This window comes from Culex quinquefasciatus, chromosome 3 (genome assembly GCF_015732765.1).
Source record: "Culex quinquefasciatus strain JHB chromosome 3, VPISU_Cqui_1.0_pri_paternal, whole genome shotgun sequence".
Taxonomy (NCBI): Eukaryota; Metazoa; Arthropoda; class Insecta; order Diptera; family Culicidae; genus Culex; species Culex quinquefasciatus.
In genome coordinates, this window is record NC_051863.1 from 17283208 (window position 1) to 17310026 (window position 26819).

General features: G+C 36.5%; 2 protein-coding genes across 6 annotated transcripts in view; one reads left to right on the plus strand and one right to left on the minus strand.

Annotated features, from left to right (window-relative positions):
- Positions 1–26819, minus strand: part of LOC6051011 (G protein-activated inward rectifier potassium channel 3) — a 75194-nt gene that overhangs the window by 38111 nt on the left and 10264 nt on the right. For 2 of the 4 annotated variants that reach the window (XM_038259200.1, XM_038259204.1), the window contains exon 1: positions 20127–20713. The exons of the other annotated variants lie outside the window; for them this stretch is intronic. In XM_038259200.1, coding sequence (XP_038115128.1) covers positions 20127–20359 — 233 coding nt within the window. In that variant the 5' untranslated portion in view covers positions 20360–20713. Of the gene's footprint in view, positions 1–20126; positions 20714–26819 lie in introns of those variants that run through there. 4 annotated transcript variants of the gene reach the window in all.
- On the plus strand, positions 10063–11407 carry LOC119768680. 2 transcript variants are annotated; one of them, XR_005278143.1, is made up of 3 exons: positions 10063–10726; positions 10787–11152; positions 11230–11407. XR_005278143.1 is itself a non-coding variant. In XM_038259215.1 (2 exons), the coding sequence occupies exons 1-2, from the start codon at positions 10169–10171 to the stop codon at positions 11036–11038; spliced, it is 810 nt and encodes a 269-aa protein (XP_038115143.1). In that variant the 5' UTR covers positions 10063–10168; the 3' UTR covers positions 11039–11407. The 2 variants fall into 2 exon arrangements, 1 of the variants encoding a protein (XP_038115143.1); XM_038259215.1 differs by having other exon boundaries at positions 10787–11407.

The following is a 26819-nucleotide window of genomic DNA, read 5'->3' on the forward strand; positions in this document are numbered from 1 at the left end:
ATAAAACATTCCCTTTTATTAGCGTGTTATTTAATATTTGGCAATATAATATCACTTCAATACCAAATTTTGTTATTTTATCAGAAACTGTTATTATTTTTTCTTCTTGAAGTTGAACTTCAGGATAAAATAATAACACTTTTTGTTATTATAACAGGATTTGTTAATGAAATATTATTAATTTTGTTATTACCGTCTGCCCGGGATATTCCCCACCAACTTGCACGATATCGGAAAAAGTTGCCCCGACCCCTCTCGTAAACCAACGTCCCTGATCATTGACTTTCTTCTGTGTAGGTCAAAATTTAAAACGCGTTTTTAAGAAATCGAGATAGGGGAAATATACCAATTTTAAGCCTAATAAGCGGTCGTGTTTGATTGATGCTGGATAACCTGGAGTGTTCCTTGAAAGTTACTAAAACCAAGTACACCAACGAGTAGAGCAACTTTTTGTGAACATTTTAGTTTATTTTCACATTTACTAAAAATTATTCTATTCCTTTTACAAGCATTTAAAAAAAAATATTTCCCAAATGTATTCTAATCAAACGAGAATGCATTGAGCCACACCCATTTTTCTATTGTCAGCTTAGTTATTTTTTCTTCCAGCGCCTTGTTGGGTCTGCTTAATGCTGCCAAAGTTGATGCAATTTTATGATGCAATGTTTTTAAGCAGAATGAATCAAGGAATTTGGAACGATTTTTGCAAAGATGGTAAAAGCCCCGGTGTACGCTTTCTAGACAGCGAAGGGTTAATTTAACTGAAAATCCTAGCCGGAAGATTTACTATTTCAAAAAGAACTTTCCAGAGGCGTTGAATAAGTAATGAATTAAAATATGACACCGGCAGTAATTTATTATTAATCATTAGAAAAAAAGTCACCAATCGGTTGGAACACTAACCGAAACTTGACCCCCACCAGTACGTTCTGGAACTACGATCAGCATGGAAGTGGCAAGCAGGCTGTGGAATCGTTTCCGCTCGCGGGTCACCGCCTACTACCGCACGCTGTCCCGGGACTTTGACTACTCGACGGACTTCTTCTTCGGGCTGGACTTTCTGCTGGCCGTCGTGGGAGCCCGGTTAAAGTCCGGCCACAGCGGGAAGGTTCGTCGCTGGTGGACCGTGTACCGGTGGGCGATCTATCTGCCGGTGCTGGTGGCGTTCCGGAACACGGTGCTCAACATTTACCGGCGGGAACGGTTGGAGATTATTCTGAGCTGTCTGCAGGTGGTGATCGCTTGTGCGGTGACATTTCTGCGGATGTTCATCGTTCTGCGGCACTACGGGCCGTTGGTGCGGGTTCGACGGTATCTGAACCGAAGGGAATTTGGGAGGAACCTGGGGTCTTCGCTGGGGATTCGTAGTCGAGCGTTTTACCACATTCGGAGGATTGTGATACCTTCGGTGGCGATCATGTGCTGTGTTTTTACGAGCATCCTTGCGCTGGACATATCGCAACATCATTACCTGAAGTTGCCGTTTCAAATTGATCTGCATTTCTTGCAGAAGTTTTGCGAGAAATTTTTGTACTTTGTGGGATTCGGAGTGGCCATGATGATCGTTCTGGTTTATTTGGTCATTTACACAGTTGTCACCGGATTGACAGCCGAGGTGGAAGTCATCGCACTAACGTTCGCAGCGATTTTCGACAACGTCGAAGTGGAAATTTCCAGGCCGAAGGCCGAATCCAACTTTTGCAAATTCGCCCAAATCGAGTTCAACAAATGCGTCCAAATTCACGCCGAGTTCCTGGCGGTGCTGGACCAGGTCAGACCTCTGTTGAACGTCAGCTTTTTGATTGTTTACTACTCAACGGCGCTGAACCTGGCCAGTGGAGCCCTCTACCTGTCCCAGATGAAAAGCGTCACGATGTTCTCGCTGCAGACGCTGTACTACTGCGTATGGGCAGCCTTGGAGTGTTGCTCGCTGACGCGGATGGTGAGCCTGCTTACCGAGGCGGTGAGTGTCAAAATTACAAAATAACAGCTAAAAAAAAAACCTAACATAAAAAAATAATCACCCAGAGCGAATCCATCGGCTGGGAAGTGTACAACCTGGACTGGCCCGAAAAGCTCGAATACGACGATCGGTTTCAGGAGGAGTACCGCGCGGTTCGAAAGACCATGGCCACCGTGATGACGGTGGCGCAGCAACCCTTGCGTTTGAACTGCTTTGGCTTCTTCGAGTTCACCCAGGATCGGTTCTACGAGCTGCTCAACATGGCCTACTCGTTGTTTGCGTTTTTCAACGATTTTGTCTAAATGTTTCGAGATGTAATTTAAATATGTAATTTAACTTAAATAATGGAGATAAGATAGTAACTAGTTATGAAATTTAAAAATTTTATTTACTTTTAAGCAGTATTGATAAAAAATTGCGAGTTGTAAATACAATAAATGTCAAATGTACTAAATAAATGTTAGATTGCACAAGGCCTTAGGCCGAAAACACAAATTAATCTTTTTTTATTGCGACGCAAAAAAAAACTAAACTGGAGCGGAAAAATCCTGCAAATGGTTGAATAAATTATGGGTTTATGACACCTTTCGATCATTTTTCTTGTGTCAACTTGCATTGACGCATGACGCCTTGGACAATCTGGAATGGTTCCCAACGTTTTGAATTTTTCATGAAAGGATCCTTTTGCTTGTACAGTCAACTCTGAAGACTCGATTTGCGATCAAAAGCTCCATAATTCCGACAGATGGCGCAAAGCATCGAAGAATGACGATTCAAATTTTCGATGTTCGGTTATATAGGAATGCAAACTTAAAATTGTTACAGCTTCTAGAACAACTTTTGAGAAAAAGTTCAAGTAGTACGAGTGTAAACTTTTTGCCCTCTATAAATTAACACAATCAAAAAGATTTAAAAAAAATAATTTTGAAAAAAATTGTTTAAAAGCATCAAAAGTTAAGAAAGTATCACCTCGAATTTTTGCTCAAAAGTTGTTTTGAACGCTGGAATTTGACAAAACAGAATTCGCATACATAACCTCAAAAGGCATCAATTTCAATCGACATTCTTCGCTCTGTTCTGCTACTCAACACTAGGTGTCGCATGTCGTTTAGCTTATGAATGCCAATTGAAATTTGTTTTTTCTTGCTAACCAGCTATGACAGAAAATCATGGCAACATCTGGCAAACAAAAACTAAGAAATGCCAAACACCCTTCAAAGCTTCGTTTCTCAAAGAAAAAGGTCTATGCAAGCCATGAGAAAGTGAAATTGTTCACAACCGAAACAATGTTTAAATCAAATAGAATCCAAGGGACCGTCGAGAGATCCTTCAAGCATGAGACAATATCGAGGAATAAAAGACAATCGAAGTATGCAGTTTGAAGGGACTGCAGAATTCATCGGTACATTGAGCAACATTGATATCGAGAAGATCGACAGCCAGAGAGTCGACTGTAGCATGTCTAAACACATCAATTTTTTTTTTTTTTTTTTGAAATAAATATTTTGTTTTATTGCTCATTTCAACCTGTGAAATGTCTATATTGCATTGGAAGGTAAAGTGTTCAAGTATGAAGTAAATTATGAAACATATAAAAGTGTTATTCTTCAAAGTGTTTGTCTTTCGGCTCTGGCCAAGGTTAGGGAGAATGCATTCGTACAGTGGATTTGCAATCATGAGTTTTCTAAAAGTGTAAGCTTTGACGAAAAGAAAACTTTGCGAAAAGACAACCTTGTTGTTCAATTATTATTTTTTAATAAACCCAAACCAGCTAAAAATTTCCCTGAACGTTTATAAAAATACTTCTAGCAATGTTAAAATTTGCTTGGCATTTAGGTAAAGAAAATGTGATGTACATGTTCTTCATAAAATAGAACCAAACTCATAAAATATATCCAAATTATAAAAAATCGACAACTTCCGCGTATTTTTTCGTACTTACAAATATGGGATTTTTTTTCAGAGTTTGCAGTTTTAATTTAACCTTTTAAATGCAATTTATCGTTTTAAAATTTAGTGTTTTTTGTAACTTTGCAGGATAATCCTTTAGAGTGTAACGATGTTGTGACACTCTCATAGCTTACCAGAATTTGTATCGTGCTAAACTCTAGCAGATAATATGCCTTTTTAAGTCACCTAAAACAAATAAAAAAAACTAACTTAATCCACCTATGTGGTTGGAGCCTTCCTCACTTATTGCCAACAATGGCTGATATGATGGAATTGTACAAAAATTTAATCTATTTTTTAGATCCGGAATAAAAAAGTACTTAAATATCACTTAAGTGGCCATACCTCGAGACAGGGTTGCCAGATCTTCAATGTTTTGGACTCGTTGGAAAGGTCTTTTAATAACCTAAACAACGATGGGTCTGATGGTGGATCCGGACATAGTTTACATACATTTAAGTGAGATCCGGCTTCCAAAAAATACATCAATATCACTTAAGTGGCCATAAATCGAGACAGGGTTGCCAGATCTTCAATGTTTTGGACTCTTTGGAAAGACCTTTCAGTTGCCTAACTAACGATGGGTCGGATGGTGGATCCGGACATAGTTTACATACATTTAAGTGAGATCCGGATATATGTGAAAACACATTTTTATACATAACTTTTGAACTACTTCGAAACTTCAATCTGTATAAAACTCGATCTATGAGACCCTAAACCAAGTCGAATGCAACAGGTTCGGGTCAAATCGGTTCAGCCAGTGAGCTAGTTTGTTGGTCAAATACATACATACTCACACTCATACACACAAGCATTTGTTCAGTTTTCGATTCTGAGTCGATATGTATACATGAAGGTGGGTCCACGACGTTTTTATACAAAGTTCTTTTTTAGAGCAGGATTATAGCCTTACCTCAGTGAGGAAGGCAAAATATAAAAAAATACAGTACCGTAAACCGGGGTGACTTTGATAGGATTTCAATTTGTTTTTAGAATATTTTCCAACAGGTAAGGTTTTTCTCAAGATTAATATTTTTAAAACATGTACTGGGGTAGACCACACAAAGTCCATGCACTATTTCGGAAAAAAGTTTTTTCAATCATGTTTAGAAAAATAGTTACGTTAAAAATTCTTAGTTTTAATTCCGGGGTGACTTTGATAGTCATAGTTTTTCTTGTTAAAATCATATTTAAGATGTTCAAACTTTATTTGTCCGCTAAATGTACCATCACTTAGGTAGTTAATATAGTTTTTAAGAAAAAAAAATCAATGTCCATATTTATTTAACTAAGTTTATAAGCTTTTTAGCAAAATACATATAAATTTTAGGTAAAATTGTTAAAAAGTCGGAATTTGGCCAGAAATTTGTTAAAACTAGTTTTGTTTGTAAAATTATCGATTTATATTGCATTTTATACTGAATTCGAAGCACGAATTACAAGTTTTCACATTTTACATGATATTTGTTCAACTGAAATTGCCTATAAATTTGGAGATTTTTTTTAATTGTGTTTCAAAAACACATATGATTTATTTTTTTACAAACTTTTTTAACCTTATCTTAGTGGAAAATTGTCCAAAGAATCCGAAAATGCATTCCGTTTTCCGATTAAAAATCATGTTCACTGAGAAAATCATGACACTTTGAGAAGTTTAAAATAATGACTTTCATCAACATTTTCTTAACTATAGTTAACTAACTTTTTAAACTTGTCAACATTTTATGAAAACTTCTTCTTGAGGTACTTTGAACACTTCTTTACCACGGTCAGTATGTTTCTAAACCATTCCTTACGTATTATAATTGTACTCTTAATTTTGCGGAAAAATCGCAAACCTATCAAAGTCACCCCGTTTTACGGTACCATCTCGTTTTTGGCCTCATGGATTTTTGACACAATACCATTCGCCATAAATGTCAAACTAACGGGACTAACTTCATTTTTCTTTTAAAATATTGCTGGAAAATCGGGCAAAAAATTCACAAAAAAATTTACAATTTAGTAAATGACGTTGCATTTGTGCAAGCAGCAGCGATAGAATAATCATCATCAAAAGAAATTCTCTAGACGTTCATCAAGAGAACAAATCCGAAAGGAGCATAGCTCCCCTCTCTCGCGCACGAAAGATCGGTAAAAAGAATATAAAAAAATCATCATCTTGATTATTCGGCGGATCATCTTTTTCAATACTACACTTGCAAGTAGAGCGTCTAATTTCCCGGGGTTACAAAATTCCCGGGAAACGGGAAATTTTCAACATATTTCCCGGGAAATCCCGGGAATTCCCGGGAAATTTGAAATTTAACGAAAATTATTCTAATCTTGTTTCTGATTAATTTTTTGCAACGAAATTGTATAGAACAGCAACTTTAATGGTCCAAATGAGTGTGAGGATGAATTAATGGCTTGACTGCTTGTAAAAAATCATGCAACTTTGAGAAAAAATATAAACTTTCTTATTTTGAAATCTTTCAAATCGTCCCAAGTGAAAGAAAATATTATTAGTATTTTTGATGAGAAGGATTTTATTAAATCAAAGTTTTTGGACAGTGAAAATCTATGCTCCACAACCATAAAACTGCTTTTAAATTTGTCGCAGTGACCATACAGTTAAAATAAAAATAAAAATAAAACAAAAAACTCAACTTGTGAATAAATAAATAATCATTGAATTCACCTTAAAAATCTAATTTCTAGCGCTTTTTAACTGGAAACACTATTTTTTAACTTGAAAATTTGATACGAAGTTGTTTTTCAATGGTTTTTCATGGCTTTATGATATGACTTTAGTCATATGGTATTCAGCCTAATAAATCAATTAGATTAAAATAATTTTGAGCATTTAAAAGTGGTTGAAATTCAACAATATTTTTTCATATATGACCCTCTTACGCCCTTGGTAGCTCACGTGCTTCATAAATTTATTAGTTCAATCTGTAATTTCTCGAATACTTAGAAATAAATTTTTCTTACACAAACCATTTTTAAAAATTTAATTATATCAGTTCAATTTCCATCCAACATGTTCAAGGTAAAAAAAAATCAAACAAATCTCAATGTTGATCTTGGCCGGAAGATGTAAATATTAGGGTGGGTACGTTTTTCAAAAAGTTCTCGGATCAAGTTTTAGCATGGTTCCCCTTGTAGGGCATGCCCATAGGGACTTTCATGCCAAATATCAGCTCATTTGGTTGTAAACTGGCTGCGCGCATGAGGGTTGAAGTTTACATGGGAATTACTATGGGAAATTGGAACTTTTTGTTCAAACGCTCCTACAGGTTTGGGAAAATCACGCGCCAACTTCTGGTATAGTCAGGCCTAAGGGGAATGGTGTGGAGAACACTTTTCCCGAAGAGAGCATATGGATTCGTTGTCCCTAGACCTGGCGCATCGGCAATTAATCTGATGTCTCCGGAATCAACGGTTTTCCCTGAAAAAGCATCAATTTTTTCTTAGCATGCTATGAAAGCTTAATGAACACCGCGACGCCATACGTCAGGCAGCTACCAAGTGGGTGAGAAACGGCTGGAATATTCAAGCCACGTGGTAGCTGCCTGACGCATGGCGTCGCGGTGTTCATTAAGCTTTCATAGCATGCTAAGAAAAAATTGATGCTTTTTCAGGGAAAACCGTTGATTCCGGAGACATCAGATTAATTGCCGATGCGCCAGGTCTAGGGACAACGAATCCATATGCTCTCTTCGGGAAAAGTGTTCTCCACACCATTCCCCTTAGGCCTGACTATACCAGAAGTTGGCGCGTGATTTTCCCAAACCTGTAGGAGTGTTTGAACAAAAAGTTCCAATTTCCCATAGTAATTCCCATGTAAACTTCAACCCTCATGCGCGCAGCCAGTTTACAATCAAATGAGCTGATATTTGGCATGAAAGTCCCTATGGGCATGCCCTACAAGGGGAACCATGCTAAAACTTGATCCGAGAACTTTTTGACAAACGTACCCACCCTAGTAAATATCTTATTTTCAAATGATATTACAAAAAAACATTGAAAAAGGTTGTCAAAAATAAAATAGTTTATATTCATTCCATAACAGCGTAAGTTTTGTTGTTCAACATATAAGCAAACAATATTCTTAATGCTTCAGAAATAAATATTATCTGAATTAAACCTTGGCATGAGATTTACAGACAAGCTGATTAGTTAATATGAACAGTAAATGGAAATAAAAAAAAATCAAATCTCCAATTATTATTTTTTGTATAATTTCAAAACATTGGTGCCGAAAAGGTAGGAAAATGTATACTTCTGCTTGTATTTCGGGAATTCCCGGGAAATTTACAAATTTCCCGGGAAACGGAAAATATTTTTTTCCGGGAAATCCCGGGAATTCCCGGGACGGGAAATTGGACGCTCTACTTGCAAGTGTAACGTCACACGTCGAAAAATGACCTGTCACATTTTGTAGATGGGCAATGTGTGTAAACAAAGTGAAATAAATATTATTAAGAAGTGCTGACAAGGAAATTCACAAAAAATCATCAACAGATTGATTTTCTTGGAGAACTTCGGGAGCGATTTTCTCTTGCGTGATTTGCCTCCTCTCTCTTTCGCGGGTGAAGAAAGTTCGCAAGCGAAATTGATTTTTTGTGATTATTCCATCCCTGGCAAGCAGAAATGTTGAATGGGAATTCATGGACAATTTTTTTAAACTTCTATGAAATAGACGACTTAATTTAACATTTGTACATGAATTCTATTTCAGCGAAAAAATCCTTTCACACAAAATTGGACTCATAGACGGCCAATTTACATGAGGAACACTGGCGGTACCAGGTTCTGACAGTAGGGGGCACGCGTATGAGAAAATTTTTGGCAACGGAATTTGAGAATGACCCCCGGATAAATCTATAACAAATTCCAGCCGAAGGAAGGAATTTTCTGGAGTAAATTTTTTTTTCTTGTAATAACAAACCAATAACAAAAAAATATAGCAAACGGATAACAAAACATGATCGAAATAACATAAAATTGTATTATATTTTATTCAAAAAATTCAATCAATAGCAAAATTTGTTATGGTAACACAATTTGTTATTACTAAATCGACGGGACAAGAAGATTTAATGACAAACTTTGTTATGATAACATAACTTGTTATCAAACCATTTTGCATGGATTCCATAAGCACGACATCATCCTGTGGAGAATCCGTTAATTTAGTGTAGTTTTCTTTTTAATTGTATTTTAAACGTAATGACACCGGAGGTAGCAATTTAAAAAGGTGTAAGCCTTACGCTGCTATATTTAATAAATAAACAAACAAACAAACAAAAAAAACAAAATTTGGGATAGTTGCCGATTTGTGATTGAAATAGTATTCTCCCTGTTATTCCCACCTGCCCGGGGATGTACATGAATCCATAGATGTTCAGCTTCCTTTCAGAAGAAAAATCCTATAAAATCGGAAAAAATCATCAAAAAACAAAGAGCCCGTCTTTTAAATTGCCAAATATCAGAATTGCAGAATTGTTGGACAGAGAAGCAAAATGACATTTTCCAAATAAAATAATACGTACAAAAATAAAATATTAAAACATCACAGCAAGTAACAATCCTTCGTTCGCCCAAACCACCTTAACCCACTTTCATAACTACACGTTAAAGCCGGTTAAATAGCCTCCTTTGATGTGACAAACAAATTGCTAGTTCCAAACACCACTTCCAGCGCCCCGTGAGAACCGTTGCATACGTCCTTACGCAGCTTTACACTTTGCAAAAGCCGAAAAGTCCTAAATTATTAAAACGTCCCACAGAGACATCGATTTTCATTTTTGCAACAACGAAACCCCGAAACTTCTCCCAGTACAAATCCCCACAATGCCCTGGTCGGACCTGGTTCCAAGCAGGCTGTGCCGCCAGCTCAGCAACTTCCCGGACTACTTCTTCGGCGTGGACTACTTGATGGCCGTCGGTGGGCTTCGACTGGGCGGTGCGGGCTCGCGTGGGCTGCGCTTTTGCTGGGCGGTGTACCGTGCGGTGGTGCTGGTGGGGTTGCTCGTGATGACGTGGCAACTGGTTGCGGATGTGGTCCGGGATGAGAATCCGGAAGTAACCATGCAAAGCGTCCACGTGGTGATTGAAGGGGTGTGGACGGTGGTACGAGCTGGGATCGTTGTGCGGAATTACGAATCGATTGTGGTTGTTCGGAGGTTTGTCAATTTGGAACATGGAAGGCAGAACTCTTTTGGAATTGTTCGAATATTTAGTTTGATTGTGCTGTTTGGTCCAATGGCGAGGAAGACATTCGTCAGGTACAACAGTTTGGACTTTCCGTTGAAGTTGAGTGACTTTAGTGTCACTTTGCACATGGTTTGTGAGAACATCTACCGCTACGTCATGCCGATTTGTATTACTTGTACGGTACTTGCGAACAACATCACCATCTACCTGATCCTCAAAGGACTCATCAACCAGTTAGGCAGCATCGTCAAGCAGTACAAGGAACTGTTGGATCGAACCAAAGCTCGAACCGCAGCCCGGCTGGAACGCGTGTCCGGAACGCTGAACCATCGGCGCCGCATGGAAAAGCACTTTTACTGGATGCACCTGCACGAAGAGTTTCAAACCTGTCTCCAGCGTCACCAGCAACTGCTGGAAACCGTGGACGTGGCAAGTTCTCCGCTGAATGGTACCTTTCTAGCGGCGTACTACGCGGCAATGCTGAAAATGATCTACGAGTTCGTCTTTTTCTGTTTGACGGAATCGATCGACATCCAGAACTATCTACGGATGGTGCCATTCGAGTTCTGGATCCTGACCGGGCTGGGGGCACATCTGATTGATAAGGTGCGTTTTGAAGATCTGACAAAAAACATTCAACTAAAAAAAAACTTCTTCAACTTCCAGAACCGCTCCATCGGCCAGGTCATCAACGGCATCAACTGGGAGCAGGAGCTGGAGGCGGAGCCCCCGTTCGCCTGCCGGTTCCGGCCGATGATCGCGCTGGTGATGCGGGCCATGCGAAACTCGCACCGGCGCCAGCTGGGCCTGACCTGCTACGGGATTGTGGACTTTACCGCCAACGAGCTTTCCGCCCACGCGGACCGCTTCTGTGCGGTGGTGTGCGCCGTTTTTAACTATCTTTTCTCGAGATTTTGAAAATTGCAATGATTCATCGCCCATACCATGATGATGCAAAAAATCGAGCAAAGTACACCGTCCAACATAATGTAAAATTACTTACACTACAACAAGGCGACTACTGAACACTGAGTAATACTATTATCAAAAACAACAAGATCGTCGATCAAATTGATGGGGCAGCTCACGTTTCCATGCTTAAATTCCAGGAGCAACGACCAAAATCCCAACAATTCAACAGCAACAGCCAATCGATAAGACGCTGAAGGCCTCGCTCTGATAACAGCTCTTCTCTATCGACTCGCGACCACTTTCGACCACAATCCAAGTGTTTTCGCAGCAGGCCGTGGTGCACTATGGGGTTTCAGGCGGCCATAAATCGAAAAACCGACATACTCTAATTATTTTTTTGGTATTTTTTTCGAAAATAAACATTCTAACTAAGAAAAATCAGGAGTTTGAAAGTTGTAGGTTCAAAATTCACTGAATTGCAGACCTTCAAAGGCGAAAATGGTAAGAAAAAACATGTTTTTTGACAAAAAAATGAATATTTTTCATAGTTGTACTGTGTAGCTGTTTATGTATTTTTTCCTGCATCATTATATATATTCAGAAAGGTAATTGATTCAACTTTTCAATAACATTTTACAAAACACACTTTTACAGGCTAAAAATAAAATAAAAATCAAAAAAGATGGATTTTTATTCAAAATTTAGTTTTTTTTCAACTTTGCTAATGAAGTACTTTTTTGTGTGCATTTGTGTGATCTGAAAATTTTGCAGCCTAAAATTTGAACCATGTCCTAACTTGTCTCCAAATTTCAAAGTGCACTTATGTGCACTTTTTGAGTTATGCCATTTTGAACATTTTGATTCATGCAAAAAAATTAATGATTTCGCGTATACGCTTGGTGAAAATCGCATTATTTACCTGCGGAGGCAGAAATGACGTACCTGCTATGTATGTTTTGAAATTGATTTGATATTCATGACTTTGTTGGTACTTAGGTACGTTTAATAAAATTAGATAAGTGCGCTGACCACGGGGACGCGTTGTCTTGTTTTTGCATGCTCATTTTCATTACTTTTGTGTCGCTGTGATTAGTATGGGGTGAGTGATTGTGGTAATCGAATAATAGCATCATTGGTGCGCTGGAAGTGGGGACGCGAAATCATGATTATGCAGGTTATTTTTTTTTGTGTGCTGTTGTGTCGCTGTTCGTTAGGGGTGAGTGATTGTGGTGATCGAATAATAGCATGACTTACTGAATTATTTGTGTCTTGAACGTAATTTTCGTTGAGTAATTGGTGTTTTTTTGTGATTTTTTTTGAGATCTTAATTAATTGTTTTGTCATTTTCAAAGCCCTTCCTATATCATCGTTGATCGGAAGGCACGGCGTCGGGTAAATTGTGTATAATGTTTTGAATAAGGTTTTATTTTTAATGGTGAAAAAGCCATTTCTATATAAAAATCGAAAGACGCACTGACATTTTGGATTAATTAATAGTGGAGTGAAATAATTGTGTGTGAGTGACTTTGTGTGTTAACCAAAAAGACCTTCCCATAGCATCGTTGCTCGGAAGGCTCGCCGACGGGTCTGTTATGAAAGTCCTCCCCATAGCATCGTAGCTCGGGAGGCATCGAAAAGCCAATACCTTATCCTACTAACCCAAAAAATAATCACGTGATGCTTGAAGGAGATGCTGTGGATTCAACGGTCTCAAGCGGTATCAACAAGTATATAGCGAAAAACTGTGTGCTTGATGAGTCTGCAACTTCAACTATCGGACTAACATTCCTCCCTTTCGTTGAACTGCAGGCTTCTTGGGAGGGCGCCGGTATTGACTAATAAAGTAGGGATCTTCAGAGGTTAAACAGTGAACGGATGGTTGGCTCCCACTGATCATTTTTGATTCATTGTTTAACTTCAGCTGATCTGTCAATAACGGAGTAGCAGCTCATTGGCAGTCAACCATGCTCATGCTCATGCTCATGCTCATGCTCACTTAGGTACGTTTAATAAAATTAGAAATTCCTATTCAAAGTATTTTACAGTAACGATTCGTCGAATATTCATATCAGTTCGTTGTTTTGTTCTTTTGAAAGTATGGATAATAATACCGTAGTGTCCCTGTACGATATAACGAAGCACTATTCTGAAAACATGAGAACTGTTTTCGAGTATATTTGTAAGAATTACAACATTGCAGAACCATCACATGATCAACTCGGGGAAAAACCACAGAGGAAAAACTACGCATGCTGTTCTGTAGTTTCAAAACGAGGTATACAAAAGCCCATAGAAGAAGTTCATATTTTAAGTAATGAAACGACAATCGGTTACATAGTGATTTTGATTTAGAAGAATTTATCGTGGAAAACGTGAATTTTGCAAGTGGATCAACAAAAAACATGGACGAGAATCCATACAATGTTCCATAAAATAAACCGCCTAAAATTCTAAAACACCGCAAAAATCAAATTTTAATTGGAGAGGGAGGGGGGGGGGGTCTTCAAAGAGAGGTGGATTTTAACTCAAGAAAAAGGGGAGGGAGATTGAACGTAAATCAGAAACTTTTACATAGCATAAACCGCCATTCCGTGCATCAAATAGACAGAGCAAGAATATTAAAATTCACCACTTTAATGCATGTGGCCTCAAATATATGAAAAAAATCGAAAATTAAACCTTTTTTTTTGGAAAAATATCAAAATTCATTTGTTTTCATTATACTAAGTACAAACAACACAAAAAAGCAAAATAATATTTTTGGCCGCTCGCTTATATGGAAATACCCCATAGTGTGGTGGTGTTTGGAAGGGTTGCCAGAAAAATTGACTGTTTGTATTCAAAAGTTGTTTACACAACAAGCCAAAAACCGGTCCGATTTTGCTGCATTTTTCGCGATCGTTTGTGAATCAGCGGGCAGACACGGCTGACTTGATTTTAGCACAACCTGAAAGATGTCATTTCCAGATGAATCTGCTTGCTTTGATTGGTTGTCAATGTAGGAACACATAAAATATTGGATAATATTTGCAGAATTGATTACTTTTTGATAGCCTCGGACTGATTTCTTTAATAATGGGTAAAAATGTTGTTAGGAAATCATAGAATTCTGTCCATTTTCTTTATAGAACGATTGAAAAATAAATTATAATAAACTACTGCACATTATAAAATAAATAAAATATAAATAAACAGCAGTCTCATATCAAAATTACAGAAAAATGCTTCGATTTGGCCCGAAATTGGAGCAAGGGTTCTTTGGACGAAATAACAAGACCGATATTATTTTGTTTGGCTATTAGGGTGATCTACGCCATGTTAGGGTGGTCTGGAAAATTGCCATTTTCGTGGATTTTCACAAATGTCAGTTTAAAAAAAAAACTTCTCTCTATTTTATCCGATTTTAGCTGTCTTGAGCGCGAATGGAAAACAATAAATTTGACTTTTAAGAAAAAAAAATTGGAGTTTCAAAAATCTAACCTAACATTTGAAAAAGTCATACGAAAACATCAAATGCCGGCTGGGCAATTTTTCGTAACATGCTGAAAAATGGGCGATATTCTTTACCAGGGCTCCAAAAAATGATTTTTTTTCAACGATGGCCTATATTAGGCATCCCGAATATTCAAACAAAAAATACGGGTCGAATTATTTCAGGCAAAACCTCCACTCCCATTTTAAGCCAAATCGAAGCACTTTTATTTTTATTTCTTCAACTTCCATTAGGAACTGCTGTTTAGATGTACAGTATGTAAAAAAAGTATTTACACCCCTTGGGCACTATGCACATTTTGTGATGAAACATGTAAACAATTTAATGTTGACATAAACCTAGTACTACGTTTTGTTCAGAAACTCATGCCAAACATTTTGCTGCAAAAAGCTCATGAAAAGATGTTTTCTATAAAAAGTTATATAACAAATACTATTACAAAAATAAAAAAGGTGCAAAAAAAGTTTGTACACCTTTCGAAAAATTAACATAAATAAAGTTATTTGTTGACAAATCACCATAAATCCAGTCTCCCAACTCCAAATAGGCATCCTTGACTGATTAAAAAAATAATTTGGATTGAATATAAAGTTTACTAAATACTTAGTATAAAAGTTTATATAATTCTGGAAATTCTATATAAAACTTATCTAAACTTAATTTTGCAAACTTTCAATTTAACTAAATGTCAATATATTACCATAGAATTGCTAAATAAACATTTTGGAGTGGGTATAACACCGTTTTGGGGGTCTTTGTATCGCTAGAATAGATTTTTCGTTGGAATTTCGTACCAACCCGGAATTACGTCGTCGAAAAATCCGCCGGCATCCGAACCGGTCCACAATTCACAAGTTAACCTATGTGGCATCGGAAAGGGCATAAAATTTCCGATCTTTTGATACCCATACATCTAGGTTTTCTATAAAACCCACGTTTTTAAATACCTGGGCAAAAAGTAAGTTTGATCCACGAGAACAAAAATTACGAAATTCCATACATTTTTGGCAGATTGCTCTAACGAAACCATAACAACGTTTTTGCCTAGGTATTTAAAAACGTGGGTTTTATAGAAAACCTAGATGTCTGGGTATCAAAAGATCGGAAATTTTATGCCCTTTCCGATGCCACATAGGGGAACTATACCCTTTCTCAGCCTATTTCTATTATCGGCCTATCAGCACTTTGATAATGAATTACAGCTTTCCTAAAGAGTTTTTGACTCTTCCAAAGTAATAAATAGCTCATATAAAAGTGAGCAAGCAACTCTCCATTGTTGAAACATCTGAAAATGTTGATTTAATAGCGGAAAACGGAAAAGTGATGAGAATTGGTCGAACGGCTTAGAGTGATTAGAATGGGCATATTTCCCCTAGGTTGACTTGTTAATTGTGGACCGGTTCGAATGCCGGCGGATTTTCCGACGACGTAATTCCGGGTTGGTACGAAATTCCAACGAAAAATCTATTCTAGCGATACAAAGACCCCCAAAACGGTGTTATACCCACTCCAGAATGTTTATTTAGCAATTCTATGGTAATATATTGACATTTAGTTAAATTGAAAGTTTGCAAAATTAAGTTTAGATAAGTTTTATTTAGAATTTCCAGAGTTATATAAACTTTTATACTAAGTAATTTGTAAACTTTATATTCAATCCAAATTGAGCATGAGCATGAGCATGAGAGACCACCCATGGTTGTCCTTCTCCGTTGCTGAACAGGACCATAATATCCCATCAGCACAACCGGTCACACGCTTCAACGATCAAATGATGTTTCCCTTATCAACAGCATGCATGAATGCGCTGAAAAGATAAAACATCACGATCATCAAAACTAAGGCCGGTGCGAATAGGAAACAGTCGTTGGCCACCAACGGCGCCCGCCATGTCAGTTTGTAGATCTCGAGGGAATGGGACGGGAATGTTAGTTAGCACAGGCTGCTACCAAGGGTAGGTTCTATACGATATCCACACCCCCGCGTGTGCCGGAAACTACTTCTACTTGGGATTTTGTTAGTGGGTAAGGGTAATGGCCAGGATTCAACATAGAGGATGATGATACGACCCAATAATCAATAAATTTTGTTTAATGGTGTGATGTATTATGCATTCTCAAGGCAAACAGTCGGAGTATGCGGATGAGCCTATTCCCGGTTATTTGGTGCCGAGTTTAGCATAAATGATTTAATCTTAGACAGCCGGCTGTGGAAAGATAAAACCAACTAAAATGCGAAAACGCGAAACCGCCCGGATCGAAATGCACACACAATCGGGGGGACAACAAAGACGGAAACGGCAACGAAAATCCTGCGTGATGACCGCGACGCACACCGTTCAAATTCTCCAACTCAACTCTAAACTTTGTATTCAATCCAAATTATTTTTTTAATCAGTCAAGGATGCCTATTTGGAGTTGGGAGACTGGATTTATGGTGATTTGTCAACAAATAACTTTATTTATGTTAATTTTTCGAAAAATGTACAAACTTTTTTTGCACCTTTTTTATTTTTGTAATAGTATTTGTTATATAACTTTTTATAGAAATCATCTTTTCATGAGCTTTTTGCAGCAAAATGTTTGGCATGAGTTTCTGAACAAAACGTGGTACTAGGTTTATGTCAACATTAAATTGTTTACATGTTTCATCACAAAATGTGCATAGTGCCCAAGGGGTGTAAATACTTTTTTTACATACTGTATTGGTAATTTAAATTTTTGGATTGAAATAATTTAAATCAAATATTTTCATAAAATTAAAATGTCAAAAGAACTAATTATGTTTTATGACAATTTCAGCACTTAAAAAAAAAAAATCTCCGTAACTGCTGAACCAATCTAATCTAAGCTAATTTTGTCAAAATTGTCAAAAACCGCAATTTTTGACTACCCTAATTTGGATAGGACTAAATCGCTAAACAAAGAAATAAGGGTCAAATTATTTTGACTAGGAACTTTCATACCAAATTTAAAAAAAAAATCGGAGCGGTTTTGATCTGCAAGTTTCAAGTGGAAAAGCTGTTTTTGAAGAAAAATAACTTCCTGTTTAGGTTTTAACCCTCAACCTGTTCAAAAAGAGCATAACAAAAAATAAAAGCTTTTAAAAGTATTTCATTTGATCGCAAATCAAAAAATATCACGAATGTTTCATAATATAACATTGAAGATCGGACCATTAGTTGCAGAGATATCGACATTTGAAAATGGACGGTTGTTTACGCATTTTTGAAAAAAAAAAACTAAAAAATATATTGTTTCACATTGTGGGTATCAAATGATCGGAATTTTTTATACATTTGGAATAAAATAACAACAATTTTTGAAAATACTAAAAAAAAATAACAAGACTACGTATTTTTGAAAAAAAAAAATACTCAAAGTTTCAAATGATTGCGATTTCAAATTTCAAAAATAGTGTTCTTTTGAAAATACTCAAAATTTTCACGAAACTGAAAATTTCAGTTTTTTACAATATGAATAACCAACGCTCAGGATCTTTTCATACATTTCGAAATCTATGAAAAAAAAAATGACTCAGTACTCATATTTTTCGCCAAACCACCTATTTTCGAAAATTGTTCAAAATTCCAGTTTTTTACAAAATGGGTATTTTAATAAATTTCGAAAGCTATAATTGCACTAAAAATTTTACAAAAGTACGTAAGGCCGTTGCAAATATTATGCAAATATTTTTGAAGTTTATGTCCCTCGTCTTTGATCAAAGTCGAGGGGGGTGGGGATCAACAAAATAAAAAAAAAGCTAAAAAATGAAATAACAGGTTACGGTGTCAACATATGAATAAAAAAAAGTGTTTTAAAATGCATCATACACCTGTCCAGTTGTTTTGCAATCATTGATTTCCATAATTTCTAAATACTCACGAAAATTTTATTTTTGCGAGAAAAAAAGTTTGCGGTGCTGTACATTGTGATTTCATAAAAGTTCAAAATATTTTTAAACGAGTCCAAACATGTTAAATATGATTATCAATACAGAAAAAGGCATTTAAGTTCTCAGTTGATTAGACTTCTATTTCCATTGAAATTTTGATATTTTTTTGGAAAAATATTTTTTGCCCCCTGATTTTTCGGACCAATTTTGAAGGGGGAGGGGGGGTGACATAAACTTTGAAAAATATTTGCAATGGCCTAGTTAAAAAAAAAACAAACCATTTCAAAGATTTACAATTTATTACATTCGAAATTAAAAAAAAAACCGATCATTTGTTTCCCAACTGTAATTTTGAGTTTTTTATAATACACAATTTTCTGAAAATTTTGAGTATTTTCAAAAAAGGTTGTTATTATATTTGAAATAAATTAAACAATTCCGATCGTTTGATACCCATAATGTGATAAACTGAAATTTTGAATGCATTTTCAAAAATACGTAGTTTTGTAAAAAAAAATAAGTATTTAAAAAAATGTTTTTTTTTATTCCAAATGTATGAAAAAGTCCCGATCTTTGAATACCCTTGTTGCAAAAAACTGAAATTTTGATTATTTTCCGAAAATACGTAGTTTTGTGAAAATGTGGAGTATTTTCAAAAAATATTGTTTTCACATACGAAATGTATGAAAAAATCCCAATCATTTGAAACCAATATTGCAAAAAACTTAAATTTTTAGTATTTTTCCCAAAATACGTAGTTTTGTGAAAATTTTCAGTATTTTCAAAAAAAATGTATGACATTCAAAATGTATAACAAAAACACGATTTTCTGATACCCATATTGGAATAACATAACTAAAATTTTGAGATTTTTTAGAGTGAAATATTGCATTTTCAAAATACAGGATAAAACGAATTTTCGTAAAAGAAATCATGTAACTATAATTATTATGCTAGCCAACATCCCGATTCCAAAACACTATATTTTTTTGATATTTGCATGATTCTTCATTCGATTATAGCCAGTGTCTCCCATTTAGGCATGAAATACAGGCATTTTTTTTTAAACAAATCATAACTCGTCGGCAAAATGTTGGTCCTTACTTCTGAATGACTAAAAAGATGCGGGGTTTTGTCCTCTAAAACATATAAAAAACAGATTTAGGGAGACCGTTTTTTTTTTTGTAAAAAAAGTTAGTTAAAAAATCGCCAATTTTTTTCGTGTTACCCTTTTTTTCGTTGCCGAAGACACCAAATGTGAGTCACAAACGATTTAAGCTTGACATTTTACCATGCCCAAAGCGAACTGTCAAACTTTCTGAGCGTTTTTTTCTAGAAATTCCGAGTTGATCTACGGGTGCCACGGTATCTCGCGTTTGAATGGACCAAATAAGCTGAAATTTGAGGTGAAGACACTCAAAACATATTCCGTGAGCTTGACGATGCCCGATTTAGAAATTGATAATCATATTTAGCATGCTTGGGCTCGTTTAAAAATATTTCAAACTATTATGGAATTCCAATTTATATCACCGCAAAAACTTTCTTTTCTGGCAAAAAAAAATTTTTTCGCCCATACTTAGAAAAAAAACTCTGGAAAAATTGCTAAAGATCTTATTTCTATAGATAAAGTATTTTTAAGTCTAAAACTTTGCCACAAACAACCCCGCGTCCCCACTCCCTCCCACAACCCCTTAAAAGACTCACTTCCTTCCGAGCGACGGCGACCGGGGACAGTACACTAGCGGCGAGGTCGGCGAAACCGGACTTCCCTGCTGCTGCTGCATGCCATTTCCCGCCCTGTTGTATCCGGGATCGTGACCCCCGATGATCATCGGCGCCAGCTTGTCGAACGGACTCCCCAGCAACTTCTGGTCATCGCGCGTTCCCGGCGATTCAATGTCCAACGGCGGAGGCGCGTGCTTCTGGAGGTAGCTCATGGCACACTGAGACTTTGATTATATCGATTTGATTATTTTTAAGGGGGGTTTGCAAATTACCCCGCAATGCGATAAAGTCGAGGCACTCTTGGATTAAAAACCGCTCGTCAATCACTTTTACCGTACGGGCACTAATCACCGCCGATTAGCGGCATTGCTCGAAAATCGAACTCTGCACACGCGACGACTCTGTCTACGGCGGCGTTCCGACAGCTGCACAGACACACAAAACAGTCCCGAACAGAACAGAAATGATTGATAAGAGAGGCAGCAGTCGCGATCCAAAAGTCGGGAGCCGATAATTTGCCGAACGACGTTCGCTCGTGTCTACCGTGCGTGCAAGACTAATCCGAATTCTGCGATCGACCCAGCGGTGAAGCTGTCCAAGTTCCTTTCGAACAAAAATTTCACGTGTTAGTCTCTGTCTGAATGAATTTGTGTGTGTGCGCGAATACTTACCATAGAAATCATCATCATTGAGAACGTTATCAGTTTAAACAATTTTCCCCCTCTCCGTGGACGAACATGTCCGACAAGCCTCAACAGGCTCGTCGGAGTCATTCGTAGCTGTCACAAATCGATTTGTATTATTTCATTCCGAAAAAAAGTCACACATCTGAATTTCATCTCCCCTAAAAAAAAACAAAGACAGATTGCAATTTTGACGTTTCCAAATTTTATCAAAACGACAAAGTTGCCACTTCCGTCAAGCTGCCACAACTGCACAACGAGCCATAGTTATTCCGCCGAGCAGCAATCGTTTGGCGATTATTTATTGCCTTTATTATGGCATTTGTTTATGGTTCCGACCGACACGGAGGTGGGTGGGACGGGGATTGGTTGCGTTTAAATGTGTGTGTTGTAAACTGCATTGGTGACATACCTACTCACCAACATCACCACCGCGCGCCTACTGCGAGGCGTAGCTGTCACTAGCAGGTAGGCATGAGGACGGGTGGTGCTCAACTCCCTCAACCAGTCGACTCTCTGGCAGTCAATATCCAAGGGACCGTCGAGGAAGAGAATCATCAGTTTACAGAACGATGCAAAATGAAGACTCGATTGAAAATATTTTTTTCTTGATACCCAGCTATGGGAGAGAATCATGGCAACGTCCATCAAACAAAAACAAACTAATGTCAAACACCCTTCAAAGCTTCGTTTCGCCAAGAAAAATGTCCATGCAAGCCATGAGAAAGTGAAATTATTGACAACCGGAAGAGATTTTTAAAGCAAACAGAATCCAAGGGACCGTCGAGGAAGAGATCCTTCAAGCAAGAGAAAATATCGAGGAATGAAGATAATTGAAGTATGCAGATTGAAGGGACTGAAGAATTCATCGATAGATGGAGAATTATTGATATCGAGAAGATCGACAGCCAGAGAGTCGACTGTATTTGTGAAGATGGACGTTACGCAAATTCATCAACAAACAGACCAAGTATGGAAAATATAGTATATTATAGTCAATAGTGGCCACTGTTTTAGGATTTTTTCTCAACAAATTATTAGCTTCCAAATTCGACACGATTCTCCACTCTGCAATTTTCCACCCAAACCGGAAATGGATTTTACAATTTATATTTTTTGATTTGGTTCAAACGTTGTGCGGGCCTTTCCTATGTGCAAAGCAGCCATTTTGTAAAATTTGTTCACCCATACAAGTTTCCACACAATTTTGGCAACAAAAATGGTAACATTTGAAAGAATTTTCTGATCGATTTTGTGTCTTTGGCAAAGTTGTAGGTATTGATTAGGGCTGTTCAAAACAATAGGTACACGGAAATTTTATTTGCCGAAGTTTCATTTTTTTTTTGTAATTTTCTGATATGTTTTAGGGGACAGAAAACCGCAGCTTTTAAGCCTGTTTTGATTTAAAAAAATGATTTTTTGAAAAAAAAACTTTAGTCAAACAAATTATTGACATCTGTTTATTATGTAAAATCAAATTTGCAATCGACGAATAGGGTAGCGTAGTCATCAATGAGACACTTTTGGTTTTCAACTTGCAATGATTTTTGTAGTTTTTTCATCATCATTTTATAATGAGTTTTTGTTGCATTTTCTTTCTATAAAAGACAGATTCTTGGCTGTTGTTTACCAAGCATTCATTTTTTTCAAATCAAACTTCGGATGAATCTGATAATTTTACATGTTTTCCAAGTATTTCGAAACATATCTGTGGGCAGAAGCTGTAAAATGTATCAATGCTGGAAATTTTTAGTTTTGCCAACATAAAAAATGCTAAAATTATTGGATGGCATTCAGATATGAATTAATTATTCAAAAGGAAATTTTAAAGAATTGTAACTCTTTTTTAAGCCCTCTTATTGAAAAAAGCAAATTTTGTAGGTGTACAATTAGAAAGGACATTTAAAAAGAAGGGAATATGGAAGCGTTGTCCCGTCACGAAAAATTTAACTGTTTAATTTGCACTGGTTCTTGAAATCGAATTTTCATCATATTTCGGATTCTTTTCGTATCCAAAAAAAAATGCTAAAATGCTTCTTAGAAATCGAAAATTGGTCAAAAGGAACCAGAGTTTCGACTGACGCAAGTTTGCGTTGTCCCGTCACTCAAATTTTTTGGTCAAGGCACGAATTCAAAAAAAAAGGTGATCATTTCTCGTGTCTAGAAGCAAATCGTGGTACAGGCCAATTTTTGATCGATCTAGACTAAATCGACCCCCTTGAATCCAAATTTGCCTGTTGATTTTACCGAGTCTTAAAGGGAAGCGAGACATTCAAGATGGCGTCAAATATGGCGGCTGAATGGAAAAACCACCATTAAGCTCAATCATCTAGTCAAATTTAACTAATTTGGGTTCGCTGAACTTGGATGCGTCCTCTCGAATACTCCAAAGTATTCTGGGAATGTGCAGTTCAAGATGGCGAAGCTAGAATATTGGAAATTTTTGTACAGAAATGTAACAGGTAGTCAATAGGTCAAGTTTTATTAATTTGGAGTTGCTGAAGCCTTTGAATACTCCCCAAAGTACTCAGGGAATGAGCAATCCAAGATGGCTTTAAATTACCTGAGTACTAGGGTTCAGTAAGCTACTCCAAATTTTTAACACAACAACAAAAAAATAAAAAATAAAGTATAAAAATTGAAATTACGAGCCATGGTTTCAACATTTTGATGAAAAAAGTGTTTTAAAATGCATTATACACCTGTTCAGTTGTTTTGCCATCATTAGTTTTCAAAATATCTAAGTATTGACGTAAATTTTATTTTTTGCGACATTGGAATTTCTTAAAAATTCTAAACATTTTTAAACAAGCTCAAACATGCTCAATGCAAAAAAAAGCATTTTAGATTGTTTTCAGTTGGTTGGACTTCTATTTTCATGAAAATTTTGAAGTTTCTTGGACAAAAAAAATTTGCCCCCTGATTTTTCCGACCAATTTTGAAGGGGGCGACATAAACTTTGAATAATATTTGTAACGGCCTCAGGGTGATTTTCAAAATCTAACTTTTCAGGAATGTTATTGGGATTTATTTGTTTTCTAGAAAGTTGTTGGGCTTGCCAATCCAAACCAGGAAAATTTTATCTCCCAATCTACGCCTCCTACGACCAAATTTAGGGAAAGTATCTGAGTGAACCTTCAAAAATCCGTTTTTTGTACGTAGCAATTCAGGGTAAAGTTTTAGAGAAAAGTGATTTTTGGGGAACTTTTAGATAACTAACTTTTAGAACTAATATTTTTATATTTTGACAAGTCAATTTGGACTTACGACTCGTATCTCAAAAAGGCGCAAGCCAAATTTTTAGCGCCAGGTTGCATTCGAAAGAGAAGATCTAGCACTATAAACGCTGAAAAAATCCTAGGGGTATTTTTCTTTATACTCGAGATATCTTCATTTTGAAATGTCTAATTTTCAAGGTAAAAGTGTGGACCACCCTAACGAAATTCGAAAATTGATAAACTAAATGTTTGTCCATGTAATTTTGCCCGCTGAATCTGAATCTGCACTCAGAATTGAGCCAAATTGTCGAAAAATCGATTTTTAGTAATATTTTGGGTTTCTATGATTATTTCACATAAAAACCCAAAATATTACCAAAAATCGATTTTTCGACAACCTTAAAATAGGTTGCAAGATGAAATTTTGTTGTCAAAGTTGCTTGGATTTTCAAACCCAACAACTATCATTCACCTTTATCGTGAACCACCCTGATTTTGAACCAAACCAAAAGTTGCCCATTCCCATTTGCAACAACTCTTCTGAAGACACCAAAGCTCCAAAACTTTACCAATTTTTAACTCATGCCTCATGTTAAAGCCATTTTATCATTGTTCCCCGTGTTTCATTGATGACTACTCTACCCTACTAAACAGATTTTTTGATTAAGGGCACTGTTTTCAAGATATAGTCAATTGAAGTTTTTTTTTATAAATTCATTTCTCAATCGGTTTGAAAAAACAGGGACCAAAATAAATAAAGAAACTTAGAAAATTTAGTGAAAATTGAAGGTAAATCAACTGAAAACAATTAAAACTGCATTTTTTGCATTATTGTTGCTTATAATTTATTTTTTTCTGCCGGCTTTAACATTCTTGGTTCTTGGCTGTCCTATTCTATTCACGGTGCTCAAAATACCATTATTATGAAAAAAAATATGCACTCCGAGATTTTGGGGTCTATCGATTCCTTACACCATAGCGCATCTCTGTGCAAAAAATAAAAAATTCGCTGATGTAGTTTTCGAGATACAGCCCTTTTAAGATGTTACATCCGATTTTTAATAAGAAAACCAAAACAATCAATACAATTTCAGCACTTTAAAGAATATGCATTTCGAGATAAAGGTGTTTTTTGCTTCATATGATTGTCAAGTATCTCTGGGCCAAGTTTCAGAAGGTTTGCTGATGTAGTTCTCGAGATACAGCCATTTTAAAATGTTATTTCCGATTTTTTCAAAGAAAATCGGAAATAACGTTTTAAAATTTTTTCAAAGAAAATCGGAAATAGCTATTGTTATTATTCTACATTGATATATAGCCTGTTTGGGCTCGTTTAAAAATATCATGATTTTTATGCACCAGCCAAGTGTTAAACCACTTCATAAACCACTAGACACTTAGAGGCGGGGGAGGCGGGGTTGCGATTGTCTATGCTCCATACAAAATGTTTTTGTATGGACATTTGCCCACGGGCCTCAACATAGGTCAGAGTCAAGGGAAATAAACTTCAAAAATGTTGACCTAACTGTAATGATGTTTAAATAATTTTGTGATAGTTTTTGGCCAAGCATTTTAAATAAAAAAAAGCTGAAATATTTTTTTTACTTTCTTTATGACTCAACGTAATGAAAAAATAAATGCATTTTTCCCGTGTTACTTTTTTAAGAACGTCTTGCCAAAACGTTGTGCGTTAAAAAAACAAGTAAATTAAATATTTAAAAAAAAAACTGTAAAGTTCGCATGAAGCAGCTCAAAGTAACGGTTGCCTTTTACGTTTTTCTTCAATAATATCAAACTGATTATTGATTGAATATGAAATGGAAACAAAAGATAGACTTTGTATCGTCGCCAAACTCGAACATTCCAAAGTACAGGCACTAGTATTCTTGTAGACCAACCATGGGGAGCCACTTGGGACGACTTCAAACAGCATTCTTGAGTACTTTTATCGGTGAAGATCCGCTCTGCTTGAAGTTTGAAGGAGAAGCACAAATATTACAGCAAATAATAAATTGGTTATCCAACTGAACATTTTAAAAAGAATTTCCAACCAATGACAAGAGATTTGAGCGATCGGTACCGGTAGTTGACGAAATACATTGTTTTGATTGATATAAAGGGAAAGCCATAAACGTTACGCCTGTGCGCACGACAATCCTACCTAACGTCACGCGATTTTGACGAAGTCCGACCTGCAAGCAGTGACGTCCCTAAAGTAACGCAAACATCTGGAATGATTGATGACACTTTTGTCGGGCGGAACTTTTTGCGGAAATCAATTAGCAGCTACTGTAAATTTCACGATAAGTAATGGACTTTACCGCAAAAACAACTCTGAATTGTATCAAAGCGAAGTCAAGTGTAGTTTGATTAACACTCAATTTATGATCAGAAATGGCCAAGTTTGTTGTCATGTAACCAAACCAGTAAACACCTGAATAAAAGCTTTTTTCAATTATCATCTCACACTTATCATTACAAACTCCAATCTACCCAACCGATGAAAGCCTTATTATAGCATCTTTTATTTGTTGGCAGTCTCTTTTTTCCACTCAACAACACCTCCCTTGTTCTAGCGATTCCTTATCAATGCAGTCATAGATAAATCGTCTGTTGACCGCGGTCAGAACCCATTTCCATTTCAACAACAACGGTTATTGTTTCGTAACGAGATTAGAATCGTCCTTCGCAAACGTGTTACTGATCGACGACGTTATCGCCATCTTCGAGCAGGAAAAAAAAGAAGAAGATGTTTCTTTGGACGTTTCGAT